At 29.5% G+C, this 18,472-nt stretch overlaps 1 protein-coding gene across 2 annotated transcripts in view; it reads left to right on the forward strand.

The window, feature by feature from the left end:
• Positions 1 to 18,472, forward strand: part of LOC129968933 (beta-1,3-galactosyltransferase 5-like) — a 128,411-nt gene that overhangs the window by 101,466 nt on the left and 8,473 nt on the right. For both annotated transcript variants that reach the window (XM_056083291.1, XM_056083292.1), the window contains 2 exons: positions 10,794 to 10,990; positions 15,964 to 16,108. In XM_056083291.1, the coding sequence (XP_055939266.1) occupies positions 10,807 to 10,990; positions 15,964 to 16,108 (329 nt within the window). In that variant the 5' untranslated portion in view covers positions 10,794 to 10,806. The remainder of the gene's footprint in view (positions 1 to 10,793; positions 10,991 to 15,963; positions 16,109 to 18,472) is intronic.

Raw genomic sequence — 18,472 nt, forward strand, 5'->3', positions numbered from 1 at the left:
TGTAAGGCATGCTAGATTAGCGCCAAATATTTATAACTTCGAATTTTTATTCGCCAATATTATGCATGTAAGGCATGCTAGATTAGCACCAAAGATTTATAACTTCGAATTTTTATTTGCCAATATTATACATGTAAGGCATTCGTAACCTTATTCAAGGTCCATAATTTTATGTGGAGGAAAGAGAAATAAGACCGTTGTTGGACGATATGCGAGGAAGTTTTGGAAAGATCAATCCGACTTGTCTGAGGGTTTTTTTTTAATTTAATTTAAATTTTATCTTTATAAACGATACTTAGACAAATAAGTATTAAAACTCATCCAAAACAACATAGGATAATTAATTTAGAAAAATGTACGTTAAATTCAAGATGGTTTCAATTGCCAATTTTCATGGCGAATTTCAACAGATTTCTCTGCGCGCGCACACACGCACACACAAAATCCTTTTATATAAATAAAGTATAAATGACATATTATTGAACCTTATTTAAATGTATACATTTTTAATATTTTTTTTTTATTATGAAGATACCGCAGTAGAGCAAATGCTTGCATAAAAATGACTGATTAGTTGTTCCTTAGTCATGCTCATGACGTGGATGTAAAAAGTATCCAAATTTATCATTGCCATAGATAGCATACTCTCATTATTTGTCCCATGTTAATGCAATCCTTTAGTGCTCGTTGAAAGCTCCAAAATTAGTGATGCAGGCAATGATTTGTTGAATAATGCACAGGAAACTCAGTCTTTAAATAATCTCTTTTGTGATAATCATTTTTTATAAATTTTATTGTTTTCTTCCGTTAGATCAATTAAGTTGGGCATCGCGCTGAAAGGGCATTCATGTCTGAATGTCCTTCATTCAGCCACTGATGAATGGTTTTGATTTAATTAACCAGTGGCAATAATTTTTAAAAAATAAATGGGAGTTCTAAAATATTCCCTATTGTTACACTGTGTCCTTCTTTAACTCTACGAACCTTTACTTTCTTTTTCGAATGAAAAATGTTTTGGTGTAGTACGTTTTATTACTTAAACACCCCTTTCGTATTTCTTAGTCTTTTCGATGTCTGGACATAGTGAATTGTTGGCAATATGCCCAAACGAACTTTATGCAAATGGTGGAACTCTAAAATAGTTAACTTTGGGAACTATGTATATTGTATTATTAGTTTTTAGTGATATTTTTTTAGCAAAGAACTCTGCAATTTCCACTGAATGAACTTCCCAGTTTAATACATAGCAAGAAAATGTACTCGACTTGTTCGACTTTGTATTTAGATTGAGTCTTACTGATCTGTATTCAAATCGAAATGGTTTTACCAGCTTTTAAAACTCCAGTCGAGAAAATATAGTATTTTCATGTAAATAAAATTATGCAAAAAAGATGTATACGTAGAAAGCTTTTAAAGATGTTTTTATTTCAAGAATTTGTATTTTTCCCTTATTTATTATTCGTCTTTTATATTTTTAAAGCATTAATATTAAAAAGAAAACTACGTTAGCTAATTGCATTGAAAATATTTTGGTCTGAGTTGAAATAGAGGGGAAGGAGAAAGGGGGGGGGGGAGAAAAAAAAAGCGGTATTGTCAAGACATTTATGTAGATATTTAGTAAAATTTTTTCACAGTTTATTCTTGAATTTGTTTAAACTGTCTCTTACTTAGCAAGTTGAAATGCAAAAAAAAAAAAAAAAAAAAAAAAAAGATACATAATGTTTAGATATATAGATTTCATTGAAGTCCATAAAAATAGTTTTGATAGTTAACCTAGGATATAACCTATCTTTGCAATAACTATCATTTTTATTAGTAACTAAGCAATACACCTGGTGTTACTCGAGGCATGAAAATATTCCTATTTTTTATTAATAGAAAATTATTTTTTTAATTATGTAACTTTTACTAAAATCTTTATTATACTTCATAGAACTTGGGCAAAATATTAAGGAAATCAGTTCGATAGTTTAAATTTTTACAACGTACAAACTATTTGTGAATTTTCACTTTTATTTATAGAGATTGTAGTAAGTAGTTTTATTTGCCGAGATGCATTTTACAGAAAGAATAATTACAATGGAATAATTGATATTTACTTCTTGGCATTTAGGCATATTATCTTTGCTGCCATCTTTTTCTGTTTCATGGAAAATGATTACAAAATTGACTATATGTTACTATCAGTGATTTCAAAATCATTTGCTTCATAAGGTTTTTTTTTTTTTTTTTTTTTTTTTAAACGAAGAATTTGAAATTTGGTTATTAAAATATCTGTAAAATTCGAGCATTTCATTTCAACTGTATTTTGCTTTCAAATTAGATGATTACCTTCTTACGTGGAATACCAAAATTTTTATATGTAATTTATCTAGAAAATTACATATAAAAGCTATATGTAATTTTATATACCTATAATACGAATGACTATGGATTAGACGTCCTACGAATAAGCTACAGCCTTTTCTATTTATTTAGAAAAAGTTAAACAAGTGTTTCCATCCAGACATTTTGAATTTACAAATTGTTTTTCCAGAATTGCTACATTTTCCACTTAATTTCGATATCATGTTACGTTTAAACTTGATAAATTTATGTATAGTTAAAATTTATAAATTTTAGAATGAACTATTTATTAAAAATTCATTAAATACTGATATATTCATAGGATCACGTGAACTTGCATTATAAATAGTTTGGCGCAATTTGATCAATTCTGATTGATAGTTAGGTCATTAAACCATGCCAAACTAGAAATAATGATAGAACAGATATGTCGCTTGGTTTTAGCATGAAGAAGATAGCCAGATTATCTGTCCACATTAGCGAGTTCCCATTCCTCTATTATTATGCCGACTCTAGCTCTCGGTGTGTGTTTCCTTTGGTCCCCTTATTACTGTAACACAGATTCGCGCCCCCTGTAATTTGAGACGCTTTGCGGGCGTGTTTTATAATATTAATGGCTAGTTAGCGGACTGCTTGATAATCATCTCGCAGTGTCCACGAATGCAAAAAAAGAGAAGAAAGAAAGAAAAAAAGATAAATGGTAAGTCTTTGGCCACCTTCCAAAACGCTCAGGTACGAGCGAATGGGAAAGATTACCCTCCAACCGGCGCGAGACGATAACAGACAAATGGAATCATTTATTTATTTACAAGTAGGAAACTATCGAAAAGAACCACCTTTCATGTCGTGGCCATTTTTTTTATTACTAACTCTTTTGAACGTCATATTCTTTTTTTCTTTTCTTTTGAATCATATGTGGCTGGCGGTTAGATTTGATAAATCCTTTTTTCTGTAATTTTTCTTCCTTTTTATATCCGAAAAGCACCAGACTGGTTCGATTTTGGCGAATAGATTTCCGCCTCTGACACGTTCATGGCTCTCTGGCCGATATTAAACTAAACGATGTCCAATAAAATAAATTTGATGAAAAATTGGACAATATAGTATGTCGGTTATTATAAATTATCTTTTTTTAATGCAATTTTTCAAGTGATATTAAATGTTGAATATTAGTCTTGTGCGGTCCCTTAATCATCAAGCATTTTTTCACCCTAAAGAAACTGCTTTTTTTTTTTTTTTTTTTTTTAATGAAAAGTAATGATTTCCAAAATTTGAAGAAAAAGCTAAATTTGATATTTTTGACATATTGTCGCAATGCTTTGATTTTACAACATTAAGTTGTTGAATTTTTCCTTAATTTCTTAAGAAAATATTTTATTGTAATAGTAATAATTATATTTTGTTCAAAAATTCCCAAAAAGGAACACCTTTTATGTTGAAGTTTATTATTTAAATCTAACTTAATTGTTTATAAATTCTATATCGCATTCGTCAAATCTTATTCGATATCACGTATATATAAAATTTAAAAAAAAAAAAATCTGAACCTCTAGTCCAAATATTTTTGCATAGAAATACAGATTCTCTTATCTTTATTTTATTAAAATTTGCTCTTAATTTATAACATTGTTAATGTACACACATACACACACAGTTTAATATTGTACCAACGCTCGTGAACATTTATAGAATAACTGCGATAATGAAAAATATTGTTTTTTAATATGCTTAAAAAGTATTTATAAAAATTCATTAAAATTTAAAAGTAAACTGTACGGCTATAAAGAAATTTTGTCGCTGAGCTTATTTTTCGAATTTTTAAAACGGTTTAAAGATTTGTGTACGATAAAATGTTTCGAAATTATTGAGGAAAAATTTTAATTTTTTAATGTTATTTTTGAATTAAAAATGTAATAAAAATTTTGAAAAATTATTCCTTTTTTGAGCATTTACTGTCTTACTATCTGAACAATGTCACTAAATATTTTATTTTCATTTTTTCAAATATAAAAAAAATTATATTAACTTTGAATTATTACGAGCAAATTCGTGAAGGAATTAAATAAAATGAATTATAATATTTCCTTTTTTCTTTTTATAGAAGTTATTTGAAAACTTTTCAATTACAGAAACATTGAAAACATCATATATCCACAGCGGATACGAAATACTACGAATTAATTGATCGTTAAGATTTAACATAACATCCATATTTGATTTTTACTGATCAGCTATTCAAATAGCAGCAGAAAAACAGGCTTAACTTTGTAAAGCTGTTCGAATCCCAATCAGGTTCACTTTCACAATGTTAATGCTTGTGCTATGAAATTGATTGTTTTTCTTTGAATTATCTATGGAATTCAGTTTGATTTAATTTAAAATGCATCCCAAGCAAGATTAATGGCAATGCATGAATTTCATTAGTTTTGTTTTGCAATAGCTTAAATGGGCCATTAATTATAAAAATTGAATTTTTTTTTTAAATCCATTGAAAATTATTGTGTGTATGCATGTGAACATAATAATTCAAATTCGGAACTATATAGCTGATATTCAGTGAACAAATTTATCATCAGAATTCTTGATGTACAATATATTTTGGACTGTCAAAAAGGAGTGACCATTTGTTGGTCTATATATTCGCTAGTATGTGAATGCTACAAATATAAAACACAACAACTTGCATAAATAATAGGCAAGTAATTAGGTAAATTTGGAATGTGATCTTGTGGCCAAAATTATAGCTCTGTGCCAAATTTTCAATTCAATCGGTGAAAAAGGCATTTTAAAATGCATACTTGGTTTTCATCTTTATATTATACCAAATTTTCAATCCAATCGATGGATAAGAAGACATCTAAACATGCATATTTGGTTTCCATCGTTATAATATAAAAATTAAACACCATATTTTTTTCATTACACACGAAAGTTGGAAGGGTGGAGGCATTCACGCCTGCAGTCTAGCGGGACCTGCTAGGGTCTGATGTCTACCCCCTCTCCTACTATACATTCAACAGTTGCAAGTAAAAATAGAAGAACAGAAAAGATGTTAGATTATCTTAATATATAAGAAAGTCAGATAAAAATAGTCCCGCTGGTTTACTTATCTTGTAAATATCAAACAGATATAATTCCCAATATGTATTTTTTTTTTTTTCTTTTTTTGGACGGTGATCTGAAATATGGAAGATTTGTAAAAATCTCGCGAGCGAATTTTCATGACCATTACAATGTAGAATTTCCGAGAATTCTTGGACACATCGCAAAATTATATAAATAAATAATTTGGAATAATATTTCTTTTTTCGCATTTAAATTGATTCATAAAGTTTTATTTCATAACAGTGATATATTTAGAATCCAATAGATGGCGTTGCGCTTTGCTCTAATGATGGTTTAATGAGAAAATTTCACTTGGTATAATTATATCTCCCGATTTTTCAAAATTAAAATCTAGACATTTTTTTTTGATGCGGCTGTAAAAAGATAATGTGCATCAGATGTCTTACTGCAATTTGCAAAGTTTCAAACAATGCGTCATGGTTGCTATTCACTTCTATTATTCGTCTAGCGCTTGCAGAAGCATAGTATAAAATTGAGTATCGTGTGGACAAAGAATCACTTTATAAGTTCTTGTGTAATCAAAAGCATTCTATTTCTATTATATATGTAATATTGTTTTGCATAACTTTGCAATTTTTTCCAAGATTTTTGGGATACCATCTTTGTACACTTTGTATATGAAAAAGTAAAAATGTCAAGCGCATATAATTGATTATAAAAGGAGGTATTGCATGATTAAAGCATATAATTCGCCACAGTGTCGTTGTGATCCCTTATAACTCTCTTGTGGCAGTCTTTTTCATCTTCACCGAGACAGAGCAATTTGCATCGAGCCGAATGAAGTTTCGTGAAGTTGTAACAAAAGTAGCATGAAATATTAACTCTATTACCTTTCTTCTTTTGAGTGGTGCAATTCCCAGGTTGCTCGTCTCTTTTGGGACTAATTAACCCGCAACAGGGTGTGTCCCACTTTCGAAGAGCCTCCTTTGCTTTTGGGGAGAGTTTGCTTGCTAACGACTGATGTTGCTCCTTAGATTAGAACGGTCCAATTAAGATCATTAAGGGAAGGGATGTTCCCTTTCATTTAATTCTTTTGGGTCGCCTGGCTACCTGCGTCTTCCAGGCTCTGTGCATGAAAGGGCGGAAGATCGGTTGGGCGAATTTGCATCGAATACATGTTCCCGCTTGAGTAATCGAAAGCTTCTAAATTCACATACGAATGAAAGTGCATTTTTGAGTCTAAATGAACACGATTTTAGAAACTAACCGCCTCTGGCAAGTAACGGGGCAGCGGTGACCAGATGGTAAATTCTTAGCTTCGGAGCCGAACGGCTCTATGTTCGAAACCCAATTCCACCGAAGAACCGTCGTGTAAGTGGGTTTAGTGCATGTTAAAATAAATTCTATAATCTACTAACTATATATACCTACTATATATATCTCTATAACCTACTATTGTCACTACTAACTAAATCAAATTTTGTAAAAACCGTGTTTTCAAAAAAAAAAATTCATTAGGGAAAAAATAAGCCACATTTTCGTATTCTTTTTCCATCAATGGAAGATAAACCTAGAATAAAATATTTATAGTGACAATGAAACATATCATGTAAAATATTATTAAAAATAAGAGAAAATTGTGCAACGGCTAAATTGCTATCACTGAAAAACTAATTTAAGTTTACAGATGACATTAAGAACATTTATGTGTTATATTTCCGGAAGTTATCAAGACAAAATAACGACTTAATTTCCATTAAACAGTTTTTTTAAGCCTCTATTTGCGTATTTCGTTCCAATGTAAAATCTCCTTTATTTTTAGTCAAACTCTGATTGTTTTATTATAATTCGCTTTTGGCGTCCAATTCATATGTTTCAAAGATTAAAATGAACAATATTTTCATATATTGCTCATATAAAATCAAAATTTTTAATTGGTATGTTTAAACAGTCATTTTTATACAGACATTTTGATACATGGAAGCATAGTAGCGAGTGATAATGTGCTTTTTAAAGTTCTCGGATTTAGTGATCTAAAACGTTCCAAAAAGTGACTGTAATTTCTTTTATGAGTATAGAAAATGTTTTTATAAGTTATCAATTTTGCGTTCATTGAGTTTAGCTTATATTTTGAAGGTTGATAATTAGTATTTATAGAAAAAGAAGTGATTTTCTAAATTTAAGTTAAATTTTCAGTCACGCATGCATGCGATGTTCATCTTAATTACTAAAAAAATTAAATTTTAAGAGTTCGATTTCATTTTTTATCATCGTTTTTTCTCCGTTTCTAATAAACGGAAGAAAAACCGTCATTAAAAAAATCTACAGAATGAATGTCTTGAATCAGTTGTGTATGTGTGCCCTAACTGACTTCTTATTGATAATGAGATCTATAGCTTTACTACTTAGGGATGACGAATATTTTCAGAGCGATTATTACGTAACCAATATCAAAAAGTCACAAATACAAGTGATCAATACTTTTTAAAGAGGGGTGTGATTCAAATCCTTGATACGATCGTTCTGATGATATTTCGATTACAGGTTTGGGATTACGATAGAAAGTAACAATCGATATCACTGAAATTAGCCGGAGCGGTGACTTCACTGGAAAGTAACAATCGATACGATCTGTCTAATGGAAGCTCTAGAAAGAAATCTGTGATTGGATTGTAAAGTGAACGGACCGGTTATTGGAATTATCGTATCATTGAATTGCATATCACTGAAATTTATCGGAGCGGTGATTTCACCGGAAAGTGCGAAGTCACCGCTCCACTTTACGGGAGTGACCTATATTCGTATTTGATGATGCACTATTCCATACAGATCATTTTTAATTGCTCGTGACATGATTGACTTTGAATACATGTACTCTGTTTACTGCTGGCGCCATCTATTGGTAGAATATAGGACTAAAGTAAACATTTTAAAGAAATGACATATATTTTTAACTCATCTTTTCCAGAAAATGGTTCACTCTAATAAATAAATTAAATAAATAGTTTTGAAAAAAAATCAGATTTAAGAAGTAAGCTGAAATAGGTAAATGAATCCAATCACACGTTACTTAAATTAGTAAATTAAATATTAATTACAATTAATAAATTTTATATTTATTACTAAGTAATAATTTTTAATTAATAATATGATTGAAATAACAGATATTTGGAACAAATATTTAAAAATAACAATAGCAAAATTATTTGTTATTCACAAAAATCGTGGATTATACATCTCTATTGCTACTGTCTTATTTGGCTCTAAAAAAATAAAGTATACGAAGCAGCCTTTAAAAAAAAAAGTGTATAGTTGAATTAAGATCTTGACAAGTATTTGTCATAACATGCCGCTCTAAAGTGGGTTTCTTAATAGAAAAATTGAATCTTGCTACTTAGAATCAATAAGAGTGCTGTTGAGGAGAAAAGAGAACAGTGAACTGTTCACAGTGTTGATTATTAAAAGAAATTCCTTCTTTACAAACTCTGTAATTTTTTTCAAGTAGCAGAAACAAAGGCATTTTTGTAATTACTGGTTTAGTATGACATTTTAGATGCTGCACTATTTTTAAAAATTTATTATTTGCTGAATTTAAAATTGAATAACTAAATATATTAATTCATATTCTATTCTTTAAGTATAAATTATTCCATTCTTTTCTACATAAATTAAAAAGAATGCGGCAAATGCGGTGTGTGTGTGTGTGTGTGTGTGTTGTGTGTTGTGTGTTGTGTGTGTGTGTGTGTGTGTGTGTGTGTGTGTGTGTGTGTAAACTTAACTAACTGTTAATATAAACTTCTTAATTTGGAAATGTTCTTTTTATGAATCTTTTATTTTAATGATTCCGGACCGGTACATTCCATTTTTAATTACATTTTAAGATTTCTTCATGAATCATGAGCTGACAGAGGCGCAGTCCAAATAGGAAGACAGAAAGCAAGAAAAAGAGAACATGGGGAAACTTTCGGAATTTGTATATCTTTAAAAGGAAATTGAGTCGAGATAACATATTTGGTTTCGACGCATTTAAACTCGGCACGAAAAAAAAAAAAAAAAAAAAAAAAAAAAAAAAAGGGTTTAAAGTGAAACCTGAATTTGACTAATTAGAAAATAATTATTTTTAAAACGCAAATGAATTGAAGTTTTTCCACACGCATATTAACTCTATATTATTTTTGTATATTGCATTTTTATGAATGTATATATGCAAACGATATTTAACTCTTAACAAATCGTAATAAATTAAGATTTAAACAATCTGTATAAATAAATGAATGAGTTCTGGGTGGGTGGAAATTAAATATATTATTTATTATTTAATTATTTACCGGATTAACTAAATTTCATCCGGTCAGTTCCATTTTTAAGTGTATGTGCAAAATGTGTAGAAATAAGAAAGAGAAATTAATCTCTGCATGTTAATGTAATATTTGTGAATTTTATTCGAAAACCATATTTTTAATTAAGTTTTTACTAACCAAGTTGTAATATGATTTTGTAATCCTAGTAGAGTTTAGTAATGAATATTACTAAGCTGAAATATGAACTGATATTTTTATATATTAGATAAATTATATTTCTTTTCGCTAATTATTTTTTTTATTTTTTGTGAGCTAGCTGACATCGGCGATTAACTGTCGTCCGCCACATTGATTCAGTAATATCGATTAATTTTGATGGTTACCAAAAATTTGATAACCATAAAAAATATAAATATCATTTTAAAGTATACTTTCATTTGCTTTCGACCAAATGAAAATATTATTTTAAATTGTCCTTGCATAATAACACATAGAGCGTTCTGATTGGTTTGCAGTGAGCTCAAAATAACGAAAAATAGTTTTTTCAATTATTCTGATCAAAGACTCTGTCGAGATTTTATTTCCCGATATCTCTCAATAATGAAAAGTGGAAGAAGTTAGGCGACTATAGATGACGAGTTAGAACGCCGTGAATGTTCAAAGGAAATAAAAACTGATTTCAGTTCTGTGATTGTGGCTGTGGACTTTATCATGCCCCCCCCCCCCGCCCTCTTAAAATTTTTTTTGTAGAAGTAATGTTTTTAGATTTGTTTCGAAAATGAGAGTGTGATGATGGTGGAAAATGTTATCAATAACACGTATCTAAATATCATAAACTTTCTTATGAACTAAAAATTGACGAAATCGGACTAATGTTTTGGGCTGGGGGACTGATTCTTTAGTTTTAGTAATGGTCTCTGATATTTTTTTATTCTAAAAATTAAAAAAAAAAATGTCCATACGATTTGATTTGTCATTTGTAAAGGGTATTCTTTTGTAATCATTATTTATTATTTATATATATATTTATATTTGTTTAAAAAATTGCAAAGATCTAATACTGATTTTTTCCCCCTCCAGGTAAATCGGCAAGATGCTAATCGCACGTCCATGCGAGAGACGAGTCCGAACGCTCGTGGTGTTTGTGGTGGTAACATACGCGCTCTCAAGTTGCCTCTATCTCTTCCTGGATAGAGAACCGCCTTCCCTACTCTTACTGCCAAACGCCACCTGGTGGAGGACGAGCTCGCCTGCCTATAATATGTCACTTCTTGATGGTGTGTTGTTTCTTTTTGTTTCGTTTTTTCCATTTATTTCATTTTTTGTTTTCTCGTATATTAACCTGTATATGAATCTGTATATTCATATACATAATGCGGTAATTCATAAATGCGGTAATTCAAAAATTCAACCACTTCGGTAAAAATAAATTTGGTGCCAATGGCCTGCGGTTAATAATACTCAGCTACATTTATTAGATTATACTGGAGAGATTCGAAGAGACCACTCCTGTTAATTTTAGATACACTACAAGTCGATAAAAACTCTTGTATACTTTTTATTTAAAGATGGAATTGTTCCCCCCCCCCCCTACCTTTCATAACAACAAGTATTTTAAAGTTTATAGCTCCAAAATAATTTTAATGCAAACTTTCGTATGCAATGGTAAATTTAGACATTTTGCGTCTGTAGCAGAATACATTATAAGGCCCACTTTTTAATAATAAACTTGTCAAATTTAGTTTCAAATTTCTACTCGTTTTAAACTTAATCAACGTTTTATGTTAGGTTAGTGATTTTGTGAAAATATATTATGTCTCAGGACTGAGTGGCATCCACATTTGCACACAGTTATAGGGGGCGGTTATAATTAAAGTGCAAATGTTTGAAAGACTATAGAAGGGGAAGATGGGGAAATAAATTACACAATTAAAAAAAAATTGGTTGAGTTTCTTCAGTAGGTGGCTTTATAGTAAAAGTTATTTAATCTTGTTTTTTTTTTTTTTTTTTTTTTTCTTTACTGTGTCAAAATGCCTACCATTCTGTTGTTGCTTTAAAATGCAGCATTACTGGATTTGTCCTAGAAATTCACCAGGAGACATTAGGTGCTTCTGTGGATCACGCTGTCTTGCGTCTGCAGCACTTGATTGGACTTGAAGGCTCACATATTGAGCATATATTGTTATAATCCATTTTATATATTTTTAACAATGAAAAATGTTATAATTCTAATGTATAAAGTAGTGCGAATAAAAAGCGTCACCTATCCAAAAAAAATGAACCAAATATTTTTATTGTGTAATTCATTTCCCTATGCTGTAAATATAACAAATACCAAGTTTCTCCAAACCAATTAGTTTTTCTTCTAGATTCTTTCAAACACTTGCACATTAATTATAATTATTTTGTATTTAAGTAGCCAGTTGGTCTTTTAAATTCTGTGTTAATTACATGGACATAATAAACAAACAGGGACCTAATTAATTATGTGTTAAAACTATTTTAATATTTTAGAATTCATAGAATTTGACTTGTTTTATTTGGAAATTTATTAAATAGGATGATAATAATTTAATCGACTTCACCACCCTTAAATGAGACCTACCCCCCCCCGTAAACGACTTACACCCCCCCCCCCAAACGATTCGGCTAAACAAAAACCTACTCCCTTCAGTGGTCATCAGAAAACTGTGAATTTTTTATTTATTGTATATTTTGATTCATTTTTTAATTATGAAATATTCTTCTCAACAGGGCAAACATTTTCATACCATACAACCATTTAATGACGTAATACCGATCAAAAAATTTCTTTATGGTGTTTTGCCTCTAGAGTGTTTTTTTTTATAAGCAAACCCAACGAATTATAAAACTAAAAGAATCGCCATTAGTGCAGATCCCACATTAAACACTTTGAAAGGTGTTATTTTTGTGGTGAACTTTTGCACATAGCAGCTGAGGAAATAGCTCGTGTTTTAAAATGTTAAATTATACGTGTACCTTATTAAAATAGGAATTTAGGAAAATTTTGTGGTGACGCTTTATAAGCCAGATAACAGCTACGAGACATGAGAAATTTCTTTTGTCTAGTGGTCTTGTTACTCGGCTACGAACCCAAAGGTTGCGAGTTCGATCCTCGCCTATCACTAGTAGAAACATTGGTGACCCGGACGTTATTGGCCGATTATTTATCAGCTTCATTTCATTTTTTATTTCCTTGACACAACACATCGTCTTGTCTTAACATACCATTCTTCGAAACTACTTCAGTCTATCAAAGCTGGCTAAGTGATAAAATCATATATTCCAAACCCATTTCGCTCATTTAATTGCCAGTGATTTCAATATTCAAAAGCTGCTTGCCGAAAGACTCTAACTTGTTCTCGGTGTGCTGAAAAAGGACATGACAATCTGCAATGTACCGTACAGAAAAAATGCGTGTAGAGGAAATATACCTCCTTTTCGCGCTTTTGTCCATTCTAGCGATTTGAAGAAAAGGTTGTTATTATTATTAAAATAAAGTAACAAATGTCTTAACCAGAAGCTATGCAAATACTTAAATTTTAAACACCTATAGGTTGAATTAGTTTTGCATCTGCCATCAAAAATTCTTCCTTTACCATCAGAGGCATTCAAATCTTATTAATAAACTTCTTAGTTCTAAAAAAAGTAGACATAGTTCACAAGTATACATAGTAGTAGTAGTAAAAAAGTAGACATAGTAGACAAGATACATTCAATTTGTGCAAATCAATTTGTGCCTATCGAATATACTTATTATTTAATCTGAGCAATATGATTCAACTTTGAAATATTGTCCGATTTTAGAACAGTTACAATGAACAGACGAGGGAGTCTCCTTGAGGAGCATGCTGAAATTGTAATTGATAACTAGCGACCCTCAGATTCTGAGGGAAATTTCCATGGCTTGGACGAAATTACCATTATACTCTGTTCCACCCTAACTTGGCAGTATTGTAAAAGGTAGAAAATGTGACGCTCCGCGTTGGGAAAGAGTTCCCCATCAATTCCGACTTTAAAATAGTTAAAATGCGCAGAAATTTATCAAATAATATCATAAATTACAGAAATCCTTTTTTTTATCAATATGTATTTAAAATTATTCTCAAGTTAGAAGTGCTTATATGTTAAGTATTTTGTAAATAAAGCGAACGAATAAAACTAAAAGATTGACATAATGAATTCCACTTTGGCTAGAACCGGTCTTCAAGGTCAAATATTTGGCGCGCTTTTCTTTTACATCTCCGCCAAACATTCAGGTCTTGTAAAATATGATGATTTTACATTACCCTGTATTTGACGAAAAATCCATGCATATTTTAGTAGAAATGAGATCCCAACATTAGATAAAGTTTTAAAAGATGTGAACGATTATACAGATATCTTTTCGAAAAACATTAGCCGAACTATGCTTTACCGAATGTGGAAAGATTTAGGTTTTTCTTTTCAGAAACGATGAAACGAAATGAAATAACATTAATAATTTATTAAAATAATGTATCAATAATATTAAAAAAATAAGGAAAATAAGGAAACAATTAATTCTCCGATAAAGTGATAATATAATAAAGTAAATAAATATTTACTATTTGGCGAAAAATTTGCGAGATAAAGTTTCGCCAGTGATTTGCATTTCTAGTAACTTTGTACTTTCAAGTAACCCAGTTCCCCTGATAACGACTGCGATTCGGCATCCCTAGAATATACACTACTGCCAAGTTAGGGTGAAACAGAGTATAGAAGCTTCGTCATCTGCTACTAAACCGACTATTGGTTTTCTCCATTTAACAGATACACATGAGCTGAGCTGAAAGTTAACTGTAAACTCCGACTGTGAACCAATGCCCAATGCCGGTCCGCAATGTTTCGAATTCCATACACTACGATCTAAATGAAACCATTGATGAAAGACTTGATGTTGCAGAGCATCTATAACCATCTGCTAACTTTTACTCTACTAATAGAGCTATTTTGCCTCGACAATTGAAAAAGAACTCATTTTCTATGGGTTAGTTTTAAAACGTACGACCGTAAGTAGTCTTGCCCATGACAAGTATTTAAAAAGGCATCCATTTAAGAGATTGCAAGAATTTCTTAATCTTTTTCCGATTGTCTTTTTGTATGAATTTTCACTTTTTAGTGGAATCTATTGGCTGTATGTATTTAATCGTTTTCCCTTTAATTCTACTAGGAAAATATTTGTTTTTAATTTTTGATTTTATATTTCATAATTATAATTCATTTTTGCCAACTGTATTAACTCATTTTTATTTATTCACTGTTTTTAACATAAGGTTTTATGGTTTGTACTGCTCACAAGGGACATTTTTAATGTTCATATTTCTTTTAAACCATATATATGGCACAGAATAGTCAAATCTGGCTTTTGCTTTATTAAATCTCTCTAAAACAACCAACCTTATGAAGATTAATGCATTTAAAGAGAAGAACAACTAGCTAATGCTACTGAAAGGTAGCCAAAGCAATTAAAATATTGTAACTTAATTTTCTTTTTCAATTTGAAACTATGCATAACTTTACAGATCCATATCTGTGAAGTTATGCATAAAATAATTGATTGAAATCGAACACAATCATTATTCCATTCTGGCTGTCTTATTCCCAAAATATGCAATTATGAATGAAATCATTCTGATTGTTTTCAGTAAAATTTACCATCTCTCGAATTTAAAAAAATATCATTGTATTTTAAATTATAATTTAATGTTTTCTGTGTTTAAAATTAATTTTTTCATCGTTACTTCATCGTTTTTTCATTAATTACTTCAATTTGAGAAGAAGTTTCGTTAAATAACAATTTTTGTTTACATTTATTGCACATAAACAAAATTATTAAATAATTTCATATTAATTATTAAAAATCACTAAAGTCATTTGAACAGGCATGATTAACACTGATGTGGAAAATGATTTTCCCAAGTGTTTAAAAAGTGCAAAATGCTATCTGCTTTTGCCCATTTTTTTGTGACAGTGATTCAATATAAGTTCCTTATTTTTACTGATTATTCCTACTCGCTCCTTATCCTTCTATAAAAGATATCTCCTCCTAAAAGGTATTAATATAACAGATTTAATATTTTTTTTCTCTTGCTAATATTATAAAATTTCTTGTAAATGATGTTTAGTTTCTCTCATGTTATTCATTATCATTATATTGAATGACTTTGTATGAACTTTCTAAAATGTATTGATTTCATTTATTATTCAGGTTCAAATGATATGAAGTGGCTTGTAGATAATACAGGGTTTGAATTTTTAATCAACAATAAGCGGTGTGATGGTGTTGATCCAGTATTTCTTGTTGTTTTTGTTCATTCTGCACCTACTAATTTTCACAAACGTCAAGTTATTAGGTGAGTAAAATTCACTACATTAATGAAACAAACTTGTCTTGTTGGTTTTTATAAGTATTTTAATGTATTGTTACAAAAAATGCTTTACAACCTTTAATGAATACTTGCATTTATTATTATTATTTTAGTCTTTGGTTATTGCATCTATTCATGTACTTCTTTTAAAAATTTCTGCTAGAAACTAAACTTTTTAAAACTTCTCACCACCTATAAAAGCTTTGAAATATTCATTAAAGTGTTATTTTATTTCAATGTTCATTCAAAAATCATTAAACTGAATAATCAGATTTAGTTTTATATTGAATATATTTTCAGATTTTCGTTATCAATATATTATTTCATTTGCTAATTGAAAAGTGCAAAAAATTTTAAAGTGTAGGCTAAGAAATAAAATTACTTTCTAAATTATAAAAAATTAAAGGATTATATTTTAAAAAATTAAAGGATTTTCAATTTCAGATTTTTTTTTACTTGCAATTGACAATCTGAGGAATTATTTATGTATGGTTAACATCTTCCCATTGACTGTTGAATAATTTATGTGAAATCATGAATTATCTTTAACTTTTACGTATATTAACATTTTAAGTACAGTGCTGTTATGCCTTTTGATTCACATAATTTATTTATATAGTATTCAAATAAGCTATAAATTATTTACCAGTCATCAAAATTATATTATTTATTATCTTTTGTTCACCATTTCATTTACCCATGGTAATGTTTTGACGCTTGTTACTATTTTTATTTTAAAAAAATTATTTACAACAATATGAAATAAAAATACTTAAGCTGAAAGTATATATTATTCGAATTCATTGAGGAATCAGTCATATTTATATTGTTTCTTCTTTCTTTCCACAGGTAAAACTAATCGAAATAGCATGCATGCATATATAATATAAACAAATAAATCTTACAATTTCTATTATTAAGTTATACCCATTTTAAGCTTTAGTATTATATGAGTATTTTATTCAATTTCCGTGTTTGTCGAGCTTCATGAGTCTTTAATATACTGAATTAGTAAATTTATCAGTATTGCATTCATTAAACGAGGGTTATAGAGATGTTTGATACAATCAGTCTTTTTGTTCCTTCTACTTGAGGGATGGTTTTAATGAAATATCTAAACATTTATGATTCCTTATTAGGGATTGCAATACCGGACCAAAATTTCAATACCGGTATTCGGTATTTCTTAAATCTTAATACCGGGATACCGGTTTTAATACCGGTATTAGAAATTTTAGAAAAAGAAAGAAAACACAGGTGTTTTTTTTTTTTTTTTGCCAGTTTTGTTAGAGAGTGTAAATATCACAAAAAATAATCTGTAACTTATAAATTATAACAGTATATAATCACAAAAAAGTATAGAAACATCTTATTTATTTAAATCACAAAAAAAAGTGTAAATATCACTATTCAGTCTGTGGTACTATTACAAATTTTTGAAATGTGATCTTAAAAAACATAATGCATCAATTCTACTATCATTAAGTCTGAAAAGTAATTTTGTGTAAAAATGACCAGCTGTCGAAATCGCTCTTTCGGCATCTACGTTAATTGGTGGTACTGTTAGCAATGCGCGATATACTTTTTCCAAGTATTTACCTCTAAATGTCTCATCTTCAAATAAATCGATTTCCCGTCGGATGGTTTTAGATATAGCTGATTTCTGTATTGTATTTTGGTTCGTTGAAATTTTATTTATCACTAATTCTAATTTTTGTTCAAGAGACAATTCCTTTTCACTATCGACACTAGTGACATCATAATCTTCGATAATTGAACCGAATTCTGAATGTGGATAGGTTTGTGGGAAAAAATTTTTAAGAAACTTTACTCTAACTTAATCAGATTTGAATTGGTTATTTTCTTTTCTTCTTTTCATTTTCATTTTTAAAATCATTAGAATTATCTAAATACCATAAGACATTTTCTATTTCGGTATGCCTTTCTTCTGTGCGATTTTTCAATGTAATATATAATTCTTTAAATAGTGATGTGTGCTGTTCTTTCAGTGACAGCAACATGAAATTTATTGTTGCATTAGCTGTTAATAAATTAGAATCTCTCCGACATAATGCCTCAATAGTCAGTTTTATTGGAAATAGAGCTGATATAGTTCTGGATATTAAGTCGAATTCACTATCTGAAAAATTAATTTACCGGTTTAAGTCGATTATTGCTTTTTGGATTGGATTTCTCAGTTTCAAAAATCGTTCCATCATTAGGAGTAAACTGTTGTTTTAGAATCTAATATTAACATATATTCTGTTTTATTTTCAGTTAGTATATATTTTAGTAATATATCCTTTTTATAGGGGAACGTTTAAATATTTTAACATTTTTTCGAACTTT

Source organism: Argiope bruennichi, chromosome 5 (assembly GCF_947563725.1).
Source record: "Argiope bruennichi chromosome 5, qqArgBrue1.1, whole genome shotgun sequence".
Taxonomy (NCBI): Eukaryota; Metazoa; Arthropoda; class Arachnida; order Araneae; family Araneidae; genus Argiope; species Argiope bruennichi.